Source organism: Leptosomus discolor, chromosome 3 (assembly GCF_034619465.1).
Source record: "Leptosomus discolor isolate bLepDis1 chromosome 3, bLepDis1.hap2, whole genome shotgun sequence".
NCBI classification, from domain to species: domain Eukaryota; kingdom Metazoa; phylum Chordata; class Aves; order Leptosomiformes; family Leptosomidae; genus Leptosomus; species Leptosomus discolor.
The window spans coordinates 75,247,135-75,270,809 of record NC_141393.1 but is presented as its reverse complement, the minus strand read 5'-3'; the positions used below and the strand labels follow the sequence as shown (position 1 = coordinate 75,270,809).

At 41.2% G+C, this 23,675-nt stretch overlaps 1 protein-coding gene across 3 annotated transcripts; it reads right to left on the bottom strand.

The window, feature by feature from the left end:
- Nucleotides 1–301: 301 nt before the first annotated feature.
- Nucleotides 302–23,248, bottom strand: SLC25A24 (solute carrier family 25 member 24). 3 transcript variants are annotated; one of them, XR_015183436.1, is made up of 11 exons: nt 23,026–23,248; nt 12,076–12,202; nt 11,478–11,565; nt 10,855–10,966; nt 8,474–8,632; nt 7,976–8,128; nt 6,696–6,803; nt 4,823–4,990; nt 3,520–3,670; nt 2,215–2,858; nt 302–981 (listed from the first exon to the last, which is right to left on the bottom strand). XR_015183436.1 is itself a non-coding variant. In XM_086463494.1 (11 exons), the coding sequence occupies exons 1-10, from the start codon at nt 23,209–23,211 to the stop codon at nt 2,680–2,682; spliced, it is 1,431 nt and encodes a 476-aa protein (XP_086319620.1). In that variant the 5' UTR covers nt 23,212–23,248; the 3' UTR covers nt 302–981; nt 2,666–2,679. The 3 variants fall into 3 exon arrangements, 2 of the variants coding, with proteins under 2 accessions (XP_086319620.1, XP_086319619.1); XM_086463494.1 differs by having other exon boundaries at nt 2,666–2,858; XM_086463493.1 differs by lacking the exon at nt 302–981 and having other exon boundaries at nt 1,329–2,323; nt 2,666–2,858.
- Nucleotides 23,249–23,675: the final 427 nt, after the last annotated feature.

The following is a 23,675-nucleotide window of genomic DNA, read 5'->3' as shown; positions in this document are numbered from 1 at the left end:
TGACTATTAAGAGTTCTGTCACGCAGCATATGCAGAAGCAAATCATGGTGCAATACTTTCAATGAACAAGCAAAAATATTAAGCATTATGTGATCTTCCATTAAGCAATAAGACAGCGAGAGTTTTAAACAGGATGACAATCGACCAATATCAGTATAATAGCAAAGCATAGGCTAGTCTCAAACTTATTTTTAGACAAATTACCTTCATTTTTGACACTGAGTATTATGCATACAGTGCAATAAAGAAGTGTCATCTGTCTATCAAGCCATGAAAAAAATATCAGCACACTCCAGCCAGATAAGAAAACAAATATTTATTAGAAACTGGTAGTTTTATAGAGCTAAAAAGGTAAACATATGTTTAAGAGACAAAGAATACACAATTGAACACAGTCATCATAAAGGCACATAATGAAAAATCAAATTTGAAAGACTCCATCTTTTCAACATCAGAAAACATCATTACCATAATTTCAATATTCATAATGGCACTTGCATACTATAAACAAAATTGAGCAAGTCTAGAAGACAGACACTGCTAAAGTCATCTTCGCATCACACACTCCCATTACATTTGCTCATTGGTCACAGTCAAACAAAATGATTGAGAACCGATCTCACAAATCGCACAAAGATACAAGAATATTGGCAAAACCGAGAAACATTCAGATCAGAAAGGCATTGTACATATGGATGACTTGGATATAATGACTTTTTCTTTTTTAAAAAAAGTGCAAAGTCCGAGGTTTCCCTAAAGGGAAGGCCAAAAGACACAGCTAAAGCTGCCATCTTCTGAAATCTGATAAAACAATATTTTATGATACAAATTTTACGGAGTAATTATGTATCAGTTTATGGAGAATAAACACCAGCCATGGAAGCACTGAACACAGACTTACATCTGATTGCTGTTTGAAAAATATGACCCAAGTAGTACGTGGAACAAGGGAGGTTCAGGCAGTTTTTCATGTTTGCTTGCCTATTTGTTCGGGGAAAAAAAAAAAACAAAACAACAAACAACACCAAAAAACCACAACCCAAACAAACAAGAAAGAAGAAAAAGAGACCCTTAATGACCTCACAGGAACAAAGTTCTTCCTCCAGTAATCCAATTTCAGGAAGTGGTCTAAGAGCAGTTGCTTTTAGAAGGTCAAGATAAGTATAAAGATAATCTTAAATTTACAAAGATTAAAACCACACATTGCAGACAGCAGAAAAAGTGTAACAAATGAGTTCGGCAACAACTGTTACTCTATTTCAGTGTTCATTCCTGAAGGCAACTGAAATAGGGCACACACCACACCCACCCACCCCCCCCCAAAAGGAAGTCACTTTGGAAGTACCTGTACATGGAAACACCTCACTTTCTGCATGGAGGAAGTGCTGCTTTCTTTTCTGAGGAGGAGCTGTTTCTCAAGCACTAACAAGTTCTGCGTGCGTGCTCTGCTTGCTTCACTAGCACCAACCTGCTGGGCACCTGAGACCAGCAGTCCCATTTGGACACAATGCTTCATTATTCTACTATCCGAATTTCACACACACAGCCAGCGGGCACACAGCCAGCTGGCACAGACGACTGTGAGGGGAAGAGGATTTACCTCGCGTGACAAACCTGTAAAAACTTCACATGATAATGCAATCCCCTCTTGGCTGAAAGCACATAGTGGACCACGGCCCTCTAAGGAAGGGAAAGAGAGGAGGGTCCACACCAAGAAGCATTTCTCCCCCCAAGGCAGCTGTGATGAGCTCTGCTATTGGCTGTATTACAATCACTATCAGCTTAATGCTGGATCCTCCACTCCATTTTTAAACGGCACCTTGCACTTGTATGGAATGGTTCTAGTAACCAAGCTTCTTCTGGTCTTGTATATTATGACCCTATAAAAAGTGCAGCTATAACCCAAAGCTGGCCACGGTTAATGGTGCTAACATTTGCAAGCGCAATGAAAAGCGGGTCCAGAGAAGCAAGCTGTGAAAATCACTGGCTGTATTATAAAAATACCATGTAAATCCACTTGAGGTATTCTGATACCATGGAACAGCAGTTTCTCAGGCTTTTATTCTTTAAATTAAAAAAAAAAAAAAGTTAGCCTGAAAATAAAGGTGATGGGCTACCTTTTAACGCGTTACTCCACCCTTGCCTGTATCCAAGATCCTACTTCTTATGAACTTAATGTTAAGTCTTCAAAAATAAGAACAGTTAAGTGCTTACTTCTAGGTGTGCAAAACGTTGCCTGTGAATTGCTTGAGTATAGGCAGCGTGACAAAAAACAGAGTCACTTCCATACATTCAGTATCAAGGCAGTACAAACTTTTCCTACCTTTGGTTTGATCCAAGCCATTTAGAGAAGACAAATACAAAAAAAAAAAAAAAAAAAAGAAAGCCAATGAGTAAAATATGCACGATTTCCTGAAAATATAAACACATTGCTGACTTAAAGATAGTTTCTTGATTTTTCTTTAAACTCAGTGATATTTTAAAGTGCAATATAGGTATCTGTTTAGAAATGGTGAACTAGAATTTAAGAAAGTTTCTTCGCACTTCAGGGCAAAAGTAGCAGTTGCAGCATCTCTCCACAAAGACACGTCTCTAATTGTGAGAGCAGATTACTTGAGAAACCATGTTTGTTCTGGTGTTTCCAACAACATTAGAAGCATCTCACCTTTTTCCTTCATTTCAGGCTATTCCCAAATTCTGCTTCATTTTTTCATATACAACATAGCTGATGCTGACAGCTGGAAGCACCTTCATAAAATTAGGGGCTATGCCCCTATAAAGTCCTCTGATTCCCTCTGTTGCAATAATTCTTTGAAAGAGACCGACCATGTTTAGCTGTGGAGCTCCTTCCACTGAGGCTAGAACAAAAAGATAATGTGTTATACAACAGTTCTAGTAATATTAAAATTCTTAAGCATGTATTAAACATCTGGGTGGTAAGCCTACTATCACCTCTAGGGCCACTGATTAAAACCAGAGTCCTCACAGAGAGGAGATCTCTTTAATCCCAGACATTTGAGAGACATCCATTGTGTCTAAATCCCCCTGAAAAGCATTATCCACCTACATTCCTTTGGAAATCTAGGCTCCTGTCCTTAAGTCTGTGCACAAACCTATCAAGCAAAAATCTCAGCTATGAAACTGTCTTTATGAAACGTCCTCCAGAGCAAACACCACTGTCTGCCTTCACAGGATGATGCAACTCCTTTTCATTTTACCTCTAAAATTTAGAAAACAGTCTAAATTTTAGAAAAGTGCTCCCAGACTATGACAGCAGCTCTATGCCTGCTAGTCTTGTATGGAATGTGGCTCTCGGAGCACTAGTATCTGAAACGGCACATTTGAATCAAGTACGATGAAGAACAACGTTGGGAGTAACAGGGAGAAGGTACCAACATTAAGAAGGATTTTCCAGGTAAGTGTTGGGGTTTTTTATTCCCATGTCTCTGCTACAGCTATCCCAAATGATACAATTTTGATGTGATGACACAGAAACACCTTCAGTACAACAGGACTCACCTTGAGCCTGCATGCGTGTCCTGATAAGAGCAAGAGGGTAACTGGCTAACTGCCCACACGTGCTGGAAACAGTACCACACCCCAGCAACACAAAAACACCTGGGTTCGCAGAGCTTGATGCGTAGTGTTCTAGCCATGTACTCTTTAAGAGCTGCCAAGATAGAAAATTAAATAGTAAGATAAGAGATCTGCATTCAAGAAAGTATATGACCACAACTTTATTCAAAAGAAATCTTATGGGCTCAACCCTGAAAAGCACCAATCTCACGACACCAGTCCTACATGCTTACTTTTAAAGCGCACAGGTAAACACCTTAGCACAAGGGTAAGGGCTTTAAGCAGACTACAGTAGTTAGTGCCTAGAAGACAAATCCTTAAAAGATCCAGCAGCAGGAACAGTGCCCACGTTCTAGACCTGTTAATATTTTGGGAGAGGAGGAGGGAAAGACAACTCAGCAACTCACAGGGTGCAACAAAAGCTTGCACAGCTGTGCACGTCACCCCATGCAGAAGAAGGATGCAAACTGTAGAAAAGAGCTTCCGTACTACTTTGAAAACGTTTGCTCAAGCAATTCTGCTGATTACTACTGCACTGTCACAAAAAGATTTATCTAAACCAGAAAAAAAAAAAAAAAATTTGTCTGTGCATCTGAGTTACTTAACACACTTTGAAGCAACACCTAGCTTCCAAGGTGGGTAACACATTTTATTTGTTGCTGATGGGTGTAAGAAGTGCTGGCTCCTCCTGAAAGGAAGGAGAGCGGCGTTTCAAACTCCTCACACCAACTATGTGTCAGTCACAGAGAATTCTGGTGACATGCACAGACACACAAGGAATTCAGGTTACTATAATCCAATTACAAATCAAAGAAAATGGAAAAAAAAAAAGGTATTAACTATCATAAATGCAGGATAGGTAACATAATATGAACATAACATCTGGTTTTTAAGGCCCATATTTACTATAGAACAGGTATGTTCCAGTCCAGCAGGGCTAGTTAAGTATGCAAGCACGTTGTACTGCCAAGGTCTATATAATCCTGCTTTGTGAGTAGATTTGTTGTTTGTTAGTGTTGCATGCTAGGGCCCATTGGCACAGGCACTCCTCTGGGTGGGCAAACAAAGAAAAACAAAGTCTGGCATGATTACTGGAAATTCTCATTTGGCTATTTTAAATTGAAGACGACTGTAATACTACAAGCATATCACAGATCTAACTCATGATACAGGTATTCTAGAGAATATTTACCCTTTTCGTAAATCAACTAACGAAAGCTACATGCATCCAGTGATCTAAACTCACCTCATAAACCGCAAGGTCAATGCCAGCGTAAGGAATTATACCCAGAATATTAGGAATATAGCCTTTGTAGAAGGCCTTTACACCTTCTCTTTTCAAGATCTTCTTAGCACAGTCAAACATCCCAGAATATTGCCCTGTTTTACCCACTGCCAATCTGGTCTTTAAAACCTAAAGGAGAAAAAAATAGTAGCCTTAATTACATACCTATTTATTAATGTATTTTATAAACACAGGAAAATACAGTATCTCTCTGCTTATTCAATTGTCTGGAACTGCTTTGCACTTCGGTACTTCAGATCTCCTTTATGACGACTACCGTTAAGGCTCTGTCAGCAGTAGGCTTCTTCAGGTTTTATCCGTAGTGCAGAGCAGCACACATACTACCACGCAGAAGCTTACAAAGTATTAGCCTTTTTAAACTGCATTTTAGCTTTCCTTTATTGATTAAAACAGGCAGATCTTTGATGAACTTGAAGGCAACAGTGTGGGCAACATTTAATAGAAGCATTAGCTAAAGAACAAGTACGAGCATTAACATACCAGCAGATCACACTTCTGCCCTGGGAACAGGAAAGCATATTAAGAAAATAACCTTTCAAAAAGCACGACACTAAGAGGTAGTTAAGGGATATAAAGATTGTGTCTCACTACTGAAACCCAGCATCTGATTAATAATGCAATTAAGTCTATACTGAATCTTAGAACAAAGAAATTAATAACAGTATCCAAAAGAAATCACAGAGGGAATTTCCTGAGCAACAATTTCGCCTCATAATACTACAGCTTCCTCAGGAGTTTCCCGGCATTTTGCTTTTCTCTTTTACTTAGTAACACCATAAAAAAAAAAAAAAAATAAAAAAATAAAAAATCACTTCTAGGACATTATTCTATCTTTGTTAGGAAGATCAGAGTAGAATATTAATCGCAGAATAGTTTACCTGTCTCCATTGATCAGTGTAATCCAGATGATCTACATAACATTTCAGATATTCTATAATTTAACCTGTCTCTGCACTCAGACTAGCTGTGATTCAGCAGCTCTTAACAGCAAGGATGCTATTTAAAGAAAGATCATTATCACTGTCAGCAATGAGAAGAGGTAAGTTCTGTTCCTACTGACACTCCTTCCTGTGAAAAAGGCATTTACATTACATTTTCCATTACTTCCAAATCTTGATGTTGGTATTGGTTTAATCCCAGATCCAACATACAGTCCAGTTATTTGCACAACAAGGTAAGATTTCTGGGGAACCAGCAGTAAAGGAAGTACATCCTACTTCTATTTAAAAAAGCGGGATGTGAAATAGCTACCCTAGAGCAGTTAATATATTAACACGAGTCAAATTGCAACATGTGTAGTACCACGTACAAATATGTCCTACAGAGGAAAGTGCTGTTAACCCACCCAGCCTCAACTGTAGCAGTTATATTCTCCCTCCACACTGATCTCCTAATCAGACCCAGCTCCCAATCCTGATGCAACAGAACTTCATCTGTTCTATTACAGACAAGACCGTTCCTTGCTTACATACAGTGGGAAAAAGATCTATGCCCAATTTAGAAAATACTTTAATATGTACCTAATTTTAAATGTGGTTTTGGATTACTTTTCCCCCCTGAACTAGGTTTTATTTAAACATTGGTTTAGACAGCATTATACAGCCAAACATACAGAAAGTATCAATTAGAACACAGTAGCTTCTAAAATGCATAGTACTGAAATTCTGAAAGGAAGTTCAAAGTAAAAATAAATCAGGATATCAGAACACAGAGGAATTCCTACAATACTTTCAAGAGCAAAATGGGTTTTACTTTGGAAATGAACCAGACATTTGGCAGAGTCTCCAATGCAAGCAGATTCTCTGTTACTTACCTCCATGGGATAAATAGAAGTTTGTGCTGTTGCTCCAGCCAAAGAACCAGATACAAATCTTTCAACAGTGCCTAACTTTCCGTCATCCTTAGTGAGTATCTTCTTATACTGTATAGTTAAAACACATAAAATAAACACCACATGGTTTTTAGGAGAGGCAAGAGTTACTACAAGAGGCAGGAGTACACTACAAAATGTCTTTTCAAGCTGTACTTACTTTTTCATGTATTTACAGTTACATTTACTAACCCAACAAATTTAGCACTCTACTCACTGCAACTCTGTGGACCAAGGATCTCAAGGATAAAATAAATATTCCAGCCTGCAAGAATCCTTTACATTAAACACCTCAGCCACCCCCAGTACTGTCTGATATTCCTCAAACAGCCAACATAAGGGTACCCACGCTATGGCCCCCAGATAACAAAGAGGAACCAGATTCCCTTGCAGATCCAGTTCTCCAATCAAAGAATGAAAGATCAACTAGCACATTCACAGAGACACTTAGAGCGCTGTACATACGGTTTCCTTCAAGACAGAGACACCATCATGAAAGAACACATCATCAGCTCCCAAAAGGCAGAGCAAGAGTAAGGAATAACATGCTCAAGGTTACTCCATGGCATCAAAACCTGCCGTTCAGTCTTGCAATATCCCAAAGTTTACCTGACTTTTTGTTGCTTTTGTTTCACACTTGTACAGAGACGTGCAACATGTTCGTTTAGTCTTACTTGAGGCACTAGCAACCCCCACAGAGGAAAAATAAAGATCATTTAACTTCACCAGAACAGGAGTTCATTTTCCAAAGGAGGATTAGGCCTTAACATGGTGCTTAAAGCTGATTCAGAGGTAAATATAACTCTACAATCCAGGATGAGGGCATCTTACATAGCACCATGATATTTGACTTCAAAAGAATCCTGTGTAAGTTCAGCTAGCATAACATGCCAAGTTTTTGGTTGTTTTCACTTGAAAGCAACAAACTAGATATTAATGCAGTACTCCATATAAAGCTACGCAGGCTGAAGGACAGTTTAAAATGTATGACGGATTTAGTTTATTTACACTGCTTATAATACAATAGCAAAATCTGCCTAATACCAAGTGTTCCATTAACAGAATAAAGATTATTTTAAATCTGAAAGTCACTCTAAATTACTGTGACAAAATCCTCAACCATGATAAGAGCTTCCATATAATACAACAGTGCAAATAATGAACAGTGAGAGTGATACAACGTTTTATTCACCATTATTTTCATTCCTGATTTATCATCCTACCTGTTCATAAGCCCAGAACTTAATAGCTGTTTCAGGAGCTATCTTCACAACATTTACACCATTTCCCCTCCAGAGGGATCGAATACCACCTTCTTTCAACATTTGCTTAAAACCACTGGCTATATTCATTTTGTTTGATTTTGAACCATGAACCTAAAAAGGAAACAAAAGTCACAGTAAAGAACACTGCTTTGATTAGATTGTAAAACTCATCACCTAAGTATTAAATTGCTTAAATACGTCAACTAGCAAAAACCACATCCACCATTGAAAAAAACCTTATTTTAGCGGCACAAGTACTATAATATTTTGTTTGCATTTCTGCCAATACGACTATGGAAAAGACAATTTTTGTGAACACAAAATATAGAAATTGTCAAAACATAACTACACCTCCAGAATTTAGATACTGTATTTGGCCATCAGTTTTCCATAACAGTTCTCTCAAAACTGAAGTGATACACTGGAAACGAAAAAGTTCTTGAACATTGCACCTACCTGCATCATCACTTTAAGGCGATCTAACGGTGCTGTACCTGTTCGAGAGACAGCACCAGCCACTCCTCCTGCCAACAGCTGTTTCCACCACTGCCCAGTCTTTTTCTCTTCCTCCGTGAACTCATCTGGAACAGTCAAACTATCTCCTATATCCAACACCTATTAGAATCCGAAGTGAAGACAGGCAAATAACTATCTCATTGCACCATCTCAATTTTATCAACAGTTCTAATTCTGAATTAACCTGCCACCTGAAAATATGAAAATGAAATGCTAGTTAAAAATAAAAAAGATCTCTAATTTACATTCTATAATTAACTTGCTACAGATTGCTATCGCTTTCAATGAACAGCAACTTTTAGTGACTTCTACATAGATATTGAGCAATAACATCACAGACCCACCATTTCAAAGACTGCACCATCATCATTAAAAATGATGACAAATTTCTGCCTTGAGTATGGCCCAAACAAGGACATTCTGTCATGATCGGCAGACCTTTACAGTCAGCACTACAGCTCAAATGCTTATATGTTGCGGCTAACCTTTCACCGGACAGCCTTCTAAGATTAGTTTGGTAATCTCCTAAGGATGCTAACAAAAGATTTCTCTCTCTCACGGTACTTTATTCACACATAAGGATGTATTAATAAGTACTGACCAAAAAGTACTGATAAGTACTGACCAAAAAGCATATTAACCAATAAACTTTTTTTAACTATTGTCGATTTTAATTGTAGACACTACATCCCTAATTCATGCTGCGATCCCTATCTGTCACGCGGACAGAATACTGTCTTGGCCATTTGGAACACAAGAATTGCAGGATGCAGATTATAGATACAGCCATTAGACAAAAACGATAAGCACCATCCAGTCTGGATATTGAACACAGAACAGATTAATTGGAAAATCCTTTCTGACATTCGTGGTTTCAAAGTAAGGTGTCATCAGTTGCTCAACTACGTGGAAACATCAAAACATCAATCGGAACCCTCAAAATATAAGTTCAGTGTTTGTAGATATATCATGCATGTCTACCAGGGTTTAAACCTTGTGTCTACCAAGTCCTAAACACAACTACGGAAAAAAAAAAGCTAAATTTGAAAGTGTTTGTAACAGAAGAGCCACAGCTACCAACTCAGTAATTCTATGCCAATGCAGCTATCTGCTTGAAAGAGTCTGACAGCAATGAAAATTTTACAGTAAAAACAGAATTGGAAGAGCTGTCAATGCCAGCCAGGCATGTGAGGTCTCACATCTGCTCTTATCTGAAACACCAGCTGTGTTGCTGTATAGCTGGCTTTTGCTTGCTGTGATAACTGGGTCATCAGCTGACTGCGACACTGGAAGATCACAAGAAACCTCTGAAATTGTTTCTTGGGGGTAACTAATGACATTCCACAATTAAAAAAAATATTGATCTTATGTTTAATAATAGTAATACGAAGCATTTTATTAAAGGGTTTCTTTGACACTAAGCTGGGACCAGACTGTTTGATCTCATAGCAGCATTTCAAGCGTCTTCTTCAGCAAACAGGCAGCTAACTCCCTTTTGGCAAGCATTTCTGAATTGAGGTCGTACAGTGTGAAACACTCAAAGCTTTCAGATCTCAAACTCTTTTTCATTATGGAAATGCTGGCTAAGCCCTGAAGATATAAATGCTCTCACTATATTCAAAGAAATCTGTCTTTACCTAACTTTACCTAGCTGCAGGAAGGATATTTAGCAAATAGGATTACTGTTGGTTTACTTACCTTATTATTTGTTCTGAAAAGTCAGACACTGAGATGGCAGGAGCTCCATTCAGTAGTAACTTAAAAAATTTACCTGCACAATGGATAACCTATTGCTGTATATTCTGTCATTCTTAAATGAAATTCTGTAGCACAAAAGAATGTGAGAACATGCGCACAGAAAATCATCACTACTGACACTAGTGATTCTATGATAATGATACATAAACTCAAATACTGAATTAACTTTGACATATAGAAACATTTTAACTGTTTCTTACTTTGTTTCAACACAGCAAAAGCACTGAGCATAAGAATGTACTGTAATGTGAAAAGAAAAGGATCTAATATTGTGGTTATTATCTTCCTGTAGAATATCTCCAAAGGAAGAAAATGATTCCTTCCTAAGAATTACTGATAATTATTGGCAAAGTTTAGATGTAGTTCTTTGTTCAGAAGAAACTCACATGACACTATTCTGCTTGTAAATAGGAGAGCACAAAGTGAAAAGCATAATCAAACAATCTTAAATACAGGTATGCTTGAAATGTAACAACTGTGAAGCTGTTATACTCTTATTGCAAATTAACCCAGCAGGGATGAATTTAAGAGCTGCACTAAGTTAAAAGAAAAGTTGAACTTACAGTGGAATGTTTCCAATATCGAATTATTTCCTCAATGTCTGTAGCTGGGTTAAACATAAAATGATCTCTCCACTCATTCCAGTCTACTGTCATGGTCCCATCAGCATCAATACTGAAAAGAAATTGAACAAAGCTACATAACGAAATAGTAGCAGGCATGGGGTTTTTCCTGGATTGATGACTTTTTTTTTTGCCCACCTACCCCCCCCCCCCCCCCCTTTTTTTTTTTGTAAACATTGGCCATCAGATCAGTGACAACTGACTGCGAATTCATATGGAGACTTCAAGGCTGATTCTGCTATGGTTTTTCAATACTACACTTTTCTTATCCAAGTACATCTGTCATATTCCATTTAAAAACACAATATAACACTTCAGTCTATCAACAACATTTACAGGGAAATGAGAAAACATTCTCCTCCAAGAACCAGACGCTCAAATAGTGACTAGACTTACTATCACCCAAGAACAGATGAAATATGAGAATTCCTATAAAGGCACCACTGAAGGTACCAACACCTTTCAAAGTTATAATCCCATCTATCCTGTTTCTGAATTACAAAAATACAATAATTAACAATACAAAGAAGCTTAAAATACTTTAAGAAATAGTAATTCCTGACCTCTGCAGGATCTTTTCTGCCTGTTTTTCTGAAATGCTTATACCCAATATCTTGAGGGACTGGACAACTTCTGATGCTTCAATTTTTCCTTGAAACGTTAAAAGAAAGATTAAACATATTTAAAACATGGAGCTTAACACACTTAGCACCTTGGAGCTCAGTAAGTTCCATCGTAACACCTACATAGTAGCAAAGATAATTTAAAATCAATTTAAACAAAGATCATGTCTTTTGATTGTCTACTACAAGGACCAAGCAAAGGCAAGTACATTAAAATCATGCACCCAGATGGGATGCAAACATTCAGTGAGTTAAAAACTCTTTTAATAGATACTTAGAAACTTCCTTATAGTTCCTCCTTCTGAGGAACAAAGAGCCCCAGATCAATAGTCCTGGAAGATAATAAAAAGAAAAAAGACTGTAATAATTTATTATTTCAATTTATAGTAAACTATAATTACGATCCTATTAAGGAAAAGAAGTAGGGGTTCCATTTCACAACATTTTGTCTCCAGTTTAGAAACTAATATAAATGAAGATAACTTTAACGCAGTTTCTTCAAACAATGTTTAAACAAATAAAATAAATCAAGGCATACCATCATTGTTTTTGTCCAGGCTCTTAAACGCCAGTTTCATCTTTTTCTCATGATCTTTAAGATACTGCATAAATTCTTCAAAATCTAGCTGTCCATCCTGGTTAGTATCTCCAGCTTTAAAAATTTTCTGTTGAGAGAAAATTCAACATTTGATTTTTTGAAATTACAGCAGGTCCCAAAGACACAGCAGCATAGCACAGCCCTGGCTTTAAGAAAAACATATTGGTCACTTTGGGAGTAAAATCAGGAAGACACCTACACATACGCTTCAGAACTCTATTTTGGTTTCAGAATTTAAAATACTCTCAGTATTTTCATAAAGACAAAAACTCTCAGCAGCAAAGACAGATTTAAGAAAGCATTAATATTTACATAAAACTTTCCTATTCAAAGATCTTAAGGTTTCTTACCAGCGCTGGCAAGTTACACCCGCAGGTGTCAAATACTTTGTGGAGGAGGAGGTGGGGGACAGGACAAAATCATGAAAGAGAATGACTTTAAGCCTGTGATTTTCATGATCACACATTAAATTTGTCAGTATGTCAGTAAAATTAAACAAATACAGTCTTAACTATCCTCTTTAATCCAGTAGTCTATTAATTACGAATTGTAAAGATAAAAATACAAATAGCAATGAACTATTTAACTGCTGACCAAAAAAATACAAAGATCTTGCCCGACTAGCACTTCTACCCCCGAGGGTCAGAGGAGGCAGGGCTTTCTGCTTCACACTGAAGCCCTGACAAAAATTTAAAACAAACAAATAAACAACAACAGACTTGCAACAAATAGAAGCACATTTTTGTATGTGTTTCCTAGTAACTGTCCTGCAGATAAGAAACATCTACATGTAAAATGAACTACAAAGTATACACTGCCAGCACTGCAGGAAACGAGCCTGAAATACAGCCTAGGCGTACACTTCTCCATCAACGAAGGGCCAGAACACTTTACCCCCTTTGTGTGTAAAAACATACTTTTTAAAAAGGGAAATTACAGCAGCCCCCCCAAGCAACAGCCCATAACTGCTGAGACTTGTCTCCAAAGGCAAAGCCCCGAGAAGAGCAATGCCCCGGCTAACGAGCGCTGCCGGATTTACTAGCTTGGGCTTTATGCCACAGCAAGGCTGCTCCCCACACGGAGGGCTGAGCGAGGGCAGGGGGCCCAGGGGAGGCAAGCACACGCCACGGGCGCTTTCCATCTGCGCTCGCACTTCCACGGCGCTGCCATCTCCACAGGCAGGTTGCGGGCAGGGAAATCCACCCCAAACCCCTGCTCCAGAGCACAAGAGTTACAGGGAAATTACGCCTCATCTCTTCGTCTGGGCATCAGTCCCTGTGGCTTCCCTCAATGTGTGAAATCCTACAGGGGCAGCACTGCGTACAAGAGGGTCAGGAGACCAACGTGACAGCACGACCTCTTCAGTAAGTTGCAGTAAGTTTCAGAGTGCTTCACGGTACACATAAAATATATGCCAAAAAATTCTTCCCAATATCTTCTATTTTGCAGACTGCCTTGCGCAACTGCAGCTTCTGAATAAAGTATCCCTCAGCAAGATTTGCACCGCTGTTGTAATCTGCAAAATCTGGTTTTAATCATATTTACTCCACTATAATTAACAGTGGTCCTCAAAAGACCAAAGTACAACAAGTTCTAGCCTAGAGAAACTAAACATAAAAGAAGGTGAAAACTGGTGTATTTGTTGCAGGTGTCTGAAAAAAATTGAAGACATCTGAATACACTTACATTGCCTCTTTTGTCTTTCCTAGTTCTCTACTAAAAGACAATCTTCAATGTTTAATCTCAAAAAAAAACCCCAAAATTCCTAAGATTGTCATAGATTTCTCAATGGAACGAGGAAGACTATGTGGCACAGTGAAATAAGAAGCAAATTATTTACCTCTCATAATACAGCAAGTTATACACAATAAAATCAACTCAGGTTACCGCATGCTCAGATATGGATTTTGTTATCAGCATAGAAAAACAGTGTTTTCAGTATATTACTCAATCCAGATTGATTGTCATTTTTATTAACAGCCTGTCAACAAAAATATACTCATCAATATCCAGCTTCATGCCCTCACCAATACAGTTAGGGTTGTTCAGAAATTCCCATTACAAAAAAAATAAGTTACTTTTATTGCAGTTCATGGATGCATTCCTCAATAAAGGAAGGATTAAGAATTAAGCCTAATTAAGAAAGACTAACGGATCAATCATTCAAAAAAACCCAAACCAAAAAAGCACCCTTAAAAATTACTCTAGCCAGAAAAAGAGTACCCCCTCAAAGACACTGCAATCTTAATCCGTCTTGTACTCTACACACAGCACCTCATACCACAGGACTCGAGTGCCCTGTTGGACTCCCACAAGCTACTGCGAAGAGGCGATTTCTGTGGCGGTGATACACACACTTTGAGCGAATTCTAATCAACACAAATTGTTACTATTCCCTACTGCTATCTGAATTACACAAACAAAAATGCAGAACAAGGAAAGTGTTGTTCCAACCCACAAAACTTCAACTAAATTCCAATTACAAAATCTCCACTGCTGAGGATGACGTGAGCCAAAGAAAACGGAAATTCCTAGGAGGTTTAGAGAGCTGGCAATTAGCGTGTGTGAAGGGGGGCACCTTTCATTTCATGTGCCAAATGAGCAGATTTTATATTGCAACAACTACAAAAGGATAAGCACAAACATACTCTCCATTCCCTACTTCTGTTTTTACAGTTATTTTCCAGACTTCAAGCCAGTCTCAGACACTCTCAGTGCAGCAGAACAGAAGAGACAGGGAACAAAACTGTACGCTTTTCCTCAGCAGGCACACATATTTTCCTCACATTTCAAATCTAAAAGTTCACACAAACAAAAGCCTCTTGCTGTCTATGAAATGTACTAATCATGCGAGTGTCACAGTTTCAGATTAAAATGCAGTAATTTGCAAGTTTGTGAACAAACAGGAACACTGAAAGGAGCTTGCCTTCCACTTGGAGGGCAGAAACTGCCTTGTGGCAGGTTATACACTCCATGGGCACAGCCAGCAGGAAGACAATTACTTGATTCTGAGGCACACTGACTCCCGGGTACAAACTGCCCGTTCACGGCATCACACAATAATTCAGGTTGGAAGGGACCTCTGGAGGCCATCAAGCACAGCCCAGCTCAAAGCATGTCTAGATGTAATTAGACCAGGTCGACAGGACCACACCCAGTTGAGTCTTGGGCATCTCCAAGGATGGAGATTCCACAGCCTCCCCAAGCAACCAGTTCCAACATTCAGGCACCCTCACTTCAGTTCAACAAGGCACCCAACCCTGCTGTCGTGCATTTAATATACCACCAGGTTTTGCACAGTTACAACCACTTGTCACTGTGCCACTTCCTGGTTCACCAACTTCTCTGACGGAGGAGAACTGGATGCATTTTAAAACGGGCACACTTACAACAATAGAGCAGGAACCAAACTAGATGCCAGTCCTCGCTTGGAAGTCCTGGGAAACAATGTTCAGTGTGCCTGCCACGTAAAACCTGCCATTTCTTGTTAAGAGACTTACTGTGGGATCACCACACCTTCAGGCAGGCCCAGCCCCAAGAGGAAAATGTTTCTTTTTCAAGGCGTGACATTTCTTTTCTCATTGTCTAAAAACTTTAACCCCAAGCAATAAAGATAACTCACTAGATAGAATGAAGTGGTGATCACGTAAAGAATTGCTAATTACTGATAGGTATAAGACGATGGTTTAGATGATCTTTCTTTTTAATGCTACATGCCTTCACACATACTGACTACAATGCTCCCGTGTGGACCCACTTGGTCACGAAACTGCCTTTTCTTTTCTCCTCTCTTTTTTAATTCTGCTAACTTTTGTTCTTTTTCTGACGTATATTTTGTTACTAGAGCTGCTTTCAAAGTCCTGCACAGGGAGGCAACACCAGTGTGAAAGGCCAGAAGTAGACTGAAACACTGAAGAACTTTAATTTTACATTTCTCTATTATATAAAGCATGTTGCGGTGTTAAATTCCTACTCCTCCAGAAGACCTCTGTATTTGGTGTGGAAACCTAAGCCAGCAGGTTTGTTGAAAAAAAATCAGAAAAGTTACAGACAGGCTTTATATACACCTAAAAATCCTGACACTCTCTAAGTGGCCTGATGAATTATTAGATTACTCCATGCCAGAGTTATGAACTTTAACACATTCATAGCTACAACATAAAGACAGAGAATGCAAGACTCTAGAAAACTTCACGCTTTTATGTAGACTTTTATTTTAAATTCACAGTTTAATTTTTATATTACGTAGCATCATTACTTGTGTTTTGTGCTTAAGCCTTCACACTCCGATTACAAAACTGAATTGTGTGTGAAAGGCAGGGCTGCTCAGGACAAATTATTACCAATCATCTAGTCATCAGCTTGTTATTTCAGCTAATTAATATAATGTAAAAAGTATTTAAAAGGAAGTGGTCCATCAAGAAGTTACTGGATGTAACTGTCCACACAGCATTATACCCCAACCAGTGAGCCCACATAACACCCTAACAGACTAGACTGTCACTTAACCTCCAGAAATCCAACATAACACTGCATTTTGAGCAAAACAGTAACTTGCACTGCCTCCAAAGGCCTCACAACTTGTTCAAATGCTGCATTCATATTTACTCGCTTCCCTCCCAAAGGATACTACCAACATGTAAACAGTGCCCAAGCAGGCTCTTCAAACCTGCCACAGACAGACTTTAACAGACTCTCCCCCACCCCAGAACAGCAGACTTGGACCCCTGGCTGTAGCAGAGACGTTGCTATCAGTTGCTGAGCTTGCCCGTCCTGTTCTCTGTCCTGAGCATAGCTCTTCCCTGCAGCAGGACAGCACTAGCAGTGGTCTTCTCACTGGTCCGTTTCAGGTAACAGCATCTCTGCAAAATGAGCCTAAAAAGGAAGAGATGCAAGTCTTGGGTATGCTCTCCAGCATGCCTGGCAGAAGCTGCTCCCTCAGGACCTGGATAAACTCTCTCAACTCATAGTTATGAATTAGATTCCAAGAATCTGAAACAGCATAAATGGGAGATGCAAACTATCCCTTGTACCTTCATTCATCATTCCTCGCAAGTTACACTGGTACTTTTTACTTTGAATATACTTGGTAGACCGACTTTTTCCACTAAATAAGGCTACTCTGCTACAGAAGCATCCCTACCTCACAGTCATCTGAAAAGATTTACCAGTTTACCTTGTTTGTTTACCTGGGACACGCTGTTGTCTCAAGACAGGGATTTAGCAAAGCATTTCAACATGCAGTTAAGAGATCTTCCAGAAGTGAGGGTTCCCATATTTGGTGCCCGGCATTCTTGCACTTTGCAGCAACAAGAGAAAGAATTAAACATTCACTGTACCCTGTCACTGTTCAGGAAAAAACCTATCAAGTTAGTATTAAAAAAATTCATTTTATCTCCTTGGATGTTTGCAGTGTTATGAAAACAAACTTAGATTCATCTTGCTCTCTCACATGGAGACTTGGAGACTACAGCACGTATCAGTTAAAAGCTTCTGAAGTTGCACACATTGAAATGAAATGATGACTTACATGTTTGCTTACAACTGAAGTCAGGTATATTACTCAAGATGTTCATGGTATTTCACAATTCAGTCCTCAGACATAATCGTAACAACCACCTGAAAAGCAAAGTTTAAAGGAACTAAGTGGTCCCAGTTTTCTACAATCACATGTGACATCTGGTTTGGTAAAAAGTTGAAAATGCCCATCTACCCTAAATCTACAGTACCTGGTGTTGGCATACTCTCAAGGTGAGAGAAAGCTTCATTTCACATAAAGAATGACACACAGACATGAAAGTGCTGAAGCTTATAAGACTGTGAATCTGCATATCACATATGATAATAATTTCTAAGAGCAGATAATGTATGATCGAAAATGCCAATGTTTCTTCTAGGAAGTGGCCAAACATGAGCCAGGGCCAAGAAGGCCAACAGCATCCTGGCCTGTATCAGAAATGGTGCGGCCAGCAGGAGGAGGGAGGTGATCGTGCCCCTGTGTTCAGCACTGATGAGGCTGCACCTCGAATGCTGTGAGCAGTTTTGGGCCCCTCACTACAAGAAGGACATTGAGGTGCTGGAGCGTGTCCAGAGAAGGTCAACGAAGCTGGTGAAGGGCCTGGAGAACAGGTCTGATGAGGAGCAGCTGAGGGATCTGGGGTTGTTTAGCCTGGAGAAGAGGAGGCTGAGGGGGAGACCTTATTGCTCTCTACAACTACCTGAAAGGAGGTTGTAGTGAGGTGGGGGTCGGTCTCTTCTCCCAAATAACAAGAGATAAGGCAAGAGGAAATGGCCTCAAGTTGCACCAGGAGATGTTTAGATCAGACATTAGGAAAAATTTCTTTACCAAAACAATGGAACAGGCTGCCCAGGGAAGTGGTGGAGTCACCATCCCTGGAGATGTTCAAAAACCATGTAGATGTGGCACTTCAGGACATGGTTTAGTGGGCATGGTGTGTTGATGGCTGGACTTGATCATCTCAGACATCTATTCCAACCTAATGATTCTATGATTCTATAAAGTAACTAGTGGGTTTTGTATGTTTCTAGCCAAGCTACCACATAATGAGAAGGCTTCAGTTAACTTGGTCTACCAACCTTCTGTTTTGGCCATGTAAGGGAAGTTACCAAAATTAAGAAAAATGCAAAAAACTTAATAAAACAGTGAAGAAATATTCAAGGACCTATTTAGCTCCGTCACTAAACAAGCATGTGCTTTCTAGACTAAGGACAGCTACGGTAAGTTCAAGCTCTGAAGCACTACCTAGCCGTAGTTTTTAGACAAAAGCACGAAGGAAACAATACGCACCTGGCCCTGTTCTCACCCATCCTCTCGCACCAAGACGCAGCACTGTAACGCAGCACAGGGGCCTAACTTGCTCAACAGAACTCCAAATTTTCTTTGGTTTAAATGCAGCAACACACTTCAAGTGTTTTGAGTATTTTTAGACTTTGTTGGACTAAAATTTTCATAAACACAGTCAATTACTCTAAACACATCGTATTCTGAATGCTGAGAATTTAGTCTCGTTGGGCCCTGTTTCCACTACACAGAGGTGTCTCATCACACTGTTTCTTCATCTAAGGAGCCTTAATATAGCCAAAAGCTTATGTCAAAACCTGACAGAGAGTCCATCCAAAAAAGATCATTAGATTGTTCCCAGAATGTAGCTATTCATTTAAATAACATACTTCTACTCCTAGTTCCAGGACTCAATGTACAAATAGCACCTGAAGTTGAATGCTCGGCTGTTCCAACTGCAAACCGAACCTTGAAATAGGGGGTTTGCCGCCTACAGGTTTACTGTAAGGACTGACTGCAACAGAAGGAAAGGGTGAACAAAAATAGTACTTCATATAACTTCATATAACCACTCACACCATTTATGGCGCTCCTGCCATAAAGAGACTCACAGCATTCTGAAGACATTGGATGAGATCATTTGAGATCCGATCCCAGCATCTATTTTGTCTCTCTACTGGACCACTCTGCTAATCAACGTGACCATGCAATAGCTGTTAATGCTGCTTGTAGAGCACCATTCGGTACTGTCACCACACTGTACTCCTCCTTCATAGGTGTTGACATCCTACGTCAGGAATCTCTTGTAAAGCTTTGCGAAGTTACCCATTCCTGGCAGGTGATATACTACAATATAAAACAGGAGTCATCCTGGCAGCCTCTAAGCAGCACACATCTCGGATTTTCCAGTGGTTTACTTTTGTCTGTCAGAGACCGACAGGAGGCAAGTCAAATAGAACACGAAGTCAGAGCTTCCGTCACGTCGTGCTATGATGCCTTGCTATGGGGAAGAAATGATTCTTCCTTAGAGGGACATGCAAGCTACCTCCAAAGCTTACCACATGGTTTCACATCAATTCTCACATCTACAATGTTACTCCACCTAAAAGAGCCTCTCATCATACATTAAACATTAATAAAACTGCCAAGACAACTGATGATAGGTGAAATAAAAGGAGCATAGCAGGAATAACTCAAGTGGACAGCAGCTTTGCATCTTTTAAAGACATGCATATTCCTTCTAGAGAGGAACTACATTTCAAGAGAAAAGACAAAAGCAATACTAGTAGCACAAATACTAATTTATAGCGTGAAGACGCCAATTTAGGATGAACCAAGTGACTTTGCAGTGAAACACATAACACTCGCACTTTCCCTTACCAGGAGTCAGCCAGGAAGCAGCCACGCTCCCCAGAGGTACAGTGACCACGCTCCCGTGTACATGGATTTCATCCCACGCAACGGAAGCTATCCCTGCAAGATTAGTTTTGGAAACCAGAGCTGCATCTAAAACATAACAATAGTGCAAGGCCCAAGACCCCAACCCAGCCGTGAGGCACCGAGGCCTGCTCTGTTTTAGCGTATCCCAAGGCCTGCCCACCCCTGGGCAGTTCACTAGCTAACACTTTGCCACACTGTGTAGTCTTTCCACACCCGATTTCCTCATGCAGTAGTTACTAGTAATTACAAGACTACTTCTGCCTCTCCAAAGACAAATATGATGATTCAATATCTGACTTCATTAATACAATACCTTTTTACCAAGTAGTAAAAAGACATTTTACTGAATTCAACATCACTTTAGAGCTTGAAGCGAAGTAAGTGGGAGAAGGCAGCTTCGAGCTGCAAGAAAGTACAGGAAGCAGATTAGCTACATAAAGACAGGAAAGAAGCTGGAGGCAAGTCTTACTGAGGCTTTCTTATTACACCAAGTCTAGTTATTAACAGTTACACATAACTTGCCTAGTTTCTAGTTCAAACCATGCCCACCATTAAGCTTGAAATAGTGAGCACGCAGAAGTTTCAAAGCACTCCAACAATTCTTCCACCCCTCTCAAACGTGCAACATGACTCATGGCTTGCTTTGTTTACTCTGCGTTTCTCAAGCAACTACGGCAGCCAGTTCCTGCTCTTCACTACATCCAGGTAAGTCTAGCTTATCTCTGCTGATTTCATGGGTTTCACTTCCAGTTTATCCTGTGGCAACCGAGAAGAATTTGACAGATACTCAGATGTGCACTATTAATGAAAGGCAACACAACGATTGTGAGAAAGAACTTGGAACTTTAATTCTAAGTTGCTCAAAACTTAAGCAGCACGCCACTTGTGTCTCGGGGCTTTCAGTGAGTTATGTGGGAAGCCCACCCTCATTAAATGCCAGAAAACTAATTGGTCACCTGTTCCCCTTTTGTTCAATGTAAGTAAAAACCCCAAATTGTTACAGCCGAACTGGTACAACAGGTTTTCAACAATGCGTACATAATGTGTGACTGAAGTTCGTAACTAGCATGTTCTTAATACTGACAACTCTCATGGATAAGAAAACAGGCCAAACTGTCCCTCCTTTATACACCAACAACACAAAGCGTACTTACGGTAAAGATGATTTTGACCAGAAGCAATATTGAAGCGAAAGCATGCTTTGATTTATACACTCACACAAGCATCATTCAAGAGGCCTGCTGGATACTTTTCCCTTAAGTATATGACACAGAGAATTAAATATACCAGAAAAAGGTAAAATAGAGACCAAATAATGAGACCACGGTAAAGAACTGGCAGCGTCCCACAATTAGCATAAGGTCACTGAAACTGAATTATTGACCCAATGTATCGCTTAACACCGCAAGGAAAATTTAAGTTCACTTTCTTGAACCTCCTTCAGAAAGTACGCAACAGCTGGTACAGGCACAGCAGTGGAATGCCACCTAATCATTCTTTATACTGAAACAAAGAACAGGACTGTTACGGTACTAGCTCCAGCACAGATCTTGGCTGTACCCCTGTTCAGCCTAACTGAACCTATCCGTGCATTTTCAGCACAGCCTTGCCTTACCACAAAAATACTTATGCCTGTTGCACATTAAATGATTTTATATTCTGATCCCTGGGGATTACTGAAAACAACTAGGAAAGAGAAGTTTCTCTTCCAGGTACAGGTCAGATTTACTAATGTAACTCAGCATTGTACTGGAACACTGGATGACTCAAGTTTACTGACTTGGGAGGTCACAACATCAGTAACCGGGGACAAAGGAACGTAGTAGTCCAACTCGATCGCTGCAGAATCCACAGCACACAGGGAGCGTGCTGTTTCGTGGCTTGACGGCCACTGTTACAAGTGTACATTTTTAAACAGCAGGGCCCCGGTACTGGGTGCAGCCCATGCCAAGAAGTATCATTTCCATGTATGTTCGTGAAGACCTAGCTTCAGTAAGTAGCTCTGATATTGCAACCTACTGTTACACAGATTTACTTACCTGCTGCCCAAAGCAAAGCTTAATTTATCCTGGCCCAGATTATGCAAAGGCAGAGTGACTACCATCCTTTATCATGCTGGAAGAGGAATATGCTATCCCATATCACACGACGAAGAGTCAAAGGAAGTCAAAAGCCGACACATGACGAACAAGCCCACCGTGCCCACTTGCCAACAGAACCGCCGACAGCCGTAACAGCGTTCGCACTCGGGATCCTTCATTTACAGCCCCGAGGCGTGCCTGCACAAACCAGCCCCCGGAGCAGGAACGGCGTGCCCGGCTAGGAAAAAGGCAGGCCCGAGGCGGCCCCATCCAGGGGCGGCCCAAAGCCGCCGGATGCGGCTCCTGGGTCCGGAGCAGCCCCCGCCGCACCGCCTCGGTGCCGGGGCCATCACGGCGAGCCCCAGCCGGGCAGCGCCCCATCCCTCACGGAGCGGGCGGCGGGGGGGGGGGGGGGGGGGTGGGGCAGGCCGCGCCTCGTCCTCCCCGCGGCCGCGGGGGGCCGGAGAGAGGCCGCTCGCTAGCGGCTGCTCCTCCGGGAAGCAGCGCCGAGGCGAAGCGGCTGAAGACAGGGGAAGAGCCGCCGCCGCGCCCCCGGCCCGCTCTTACCTCCTCCGCCTCTTTTCCCAGGGGGATGCCCATGGCCCGAAGGCCCGTCTGGAGCTCGGCGATATCCACCCTCCCATCTTCGTTGAGATCCAGCTTCTTGAAGAGGTTAGCGTACCGGGAGTCGCCATCCCTGCTCCCGTCGCAGGCGGCCGCCGGCAACGCGAAACCTCGCAGGAGCTGGAACATGGCGAAGCCGTTCGGTACGGGCAACGGGGACGCTCGCCCCTCGTCTCCCGCGGGCTGGGCGCGGACAGGAGGCACCGCCCGTGCAGCTGCCAACGCCCGCAGCTGCCAGGGGAGGAGCCGGCCCGGGCCCGCCTCAGCGGCGAGGGGGAGGAGGGAGGGCGGGGAGCGCCCGGGGGCGCTCCCCGCCCTCCCTCCTCCCCCTCGCCGCTGAGGCGGGAAGCGGGAAACGAGCCGCTGAGGGAAGCGGGCGGGCGGGCGGCAGCCCCTCAGGCCCGCCTCAGCTCTCCCTCCCGCGCCTGCACGGTTGTGCCCAGCTAAACGATTTCCGTACGAGTAGAGAAACACCAACAACGCTGCCAAAGACCTATTTTGGACGCTTTGGCTCATTCTAGTCACCAACGGTTGAGGTTCGGGTTGAAGCCGTACGATAGAGCCGCTAGTCTAGGGGCAGTCTTCGGAAAGGC

Coding starts and splice junctions, on each gene's coding strand:
- SLC25A24 (XM_086463494.1), bottom strand. CDS start 23,211: ATGTTCCAGCTCCTGCGAGGTTTCGCGTTGCCGGCGGCCGCCTGCGAC. Junction 8,633..10,854: donor GATATTGGAAACATTCCACT/GTAAGTTCAACT, acceptor GGATTCTAATAG/GTGTTGGATATAGGAGATAG. Junction 3,671..4,822: donor TTGACCTTGCGGTTTATGAG/GTGAGTTTAGAT, acceptor CTATCTTGGCAG/CTCTTAAAGAGTACATGGCT.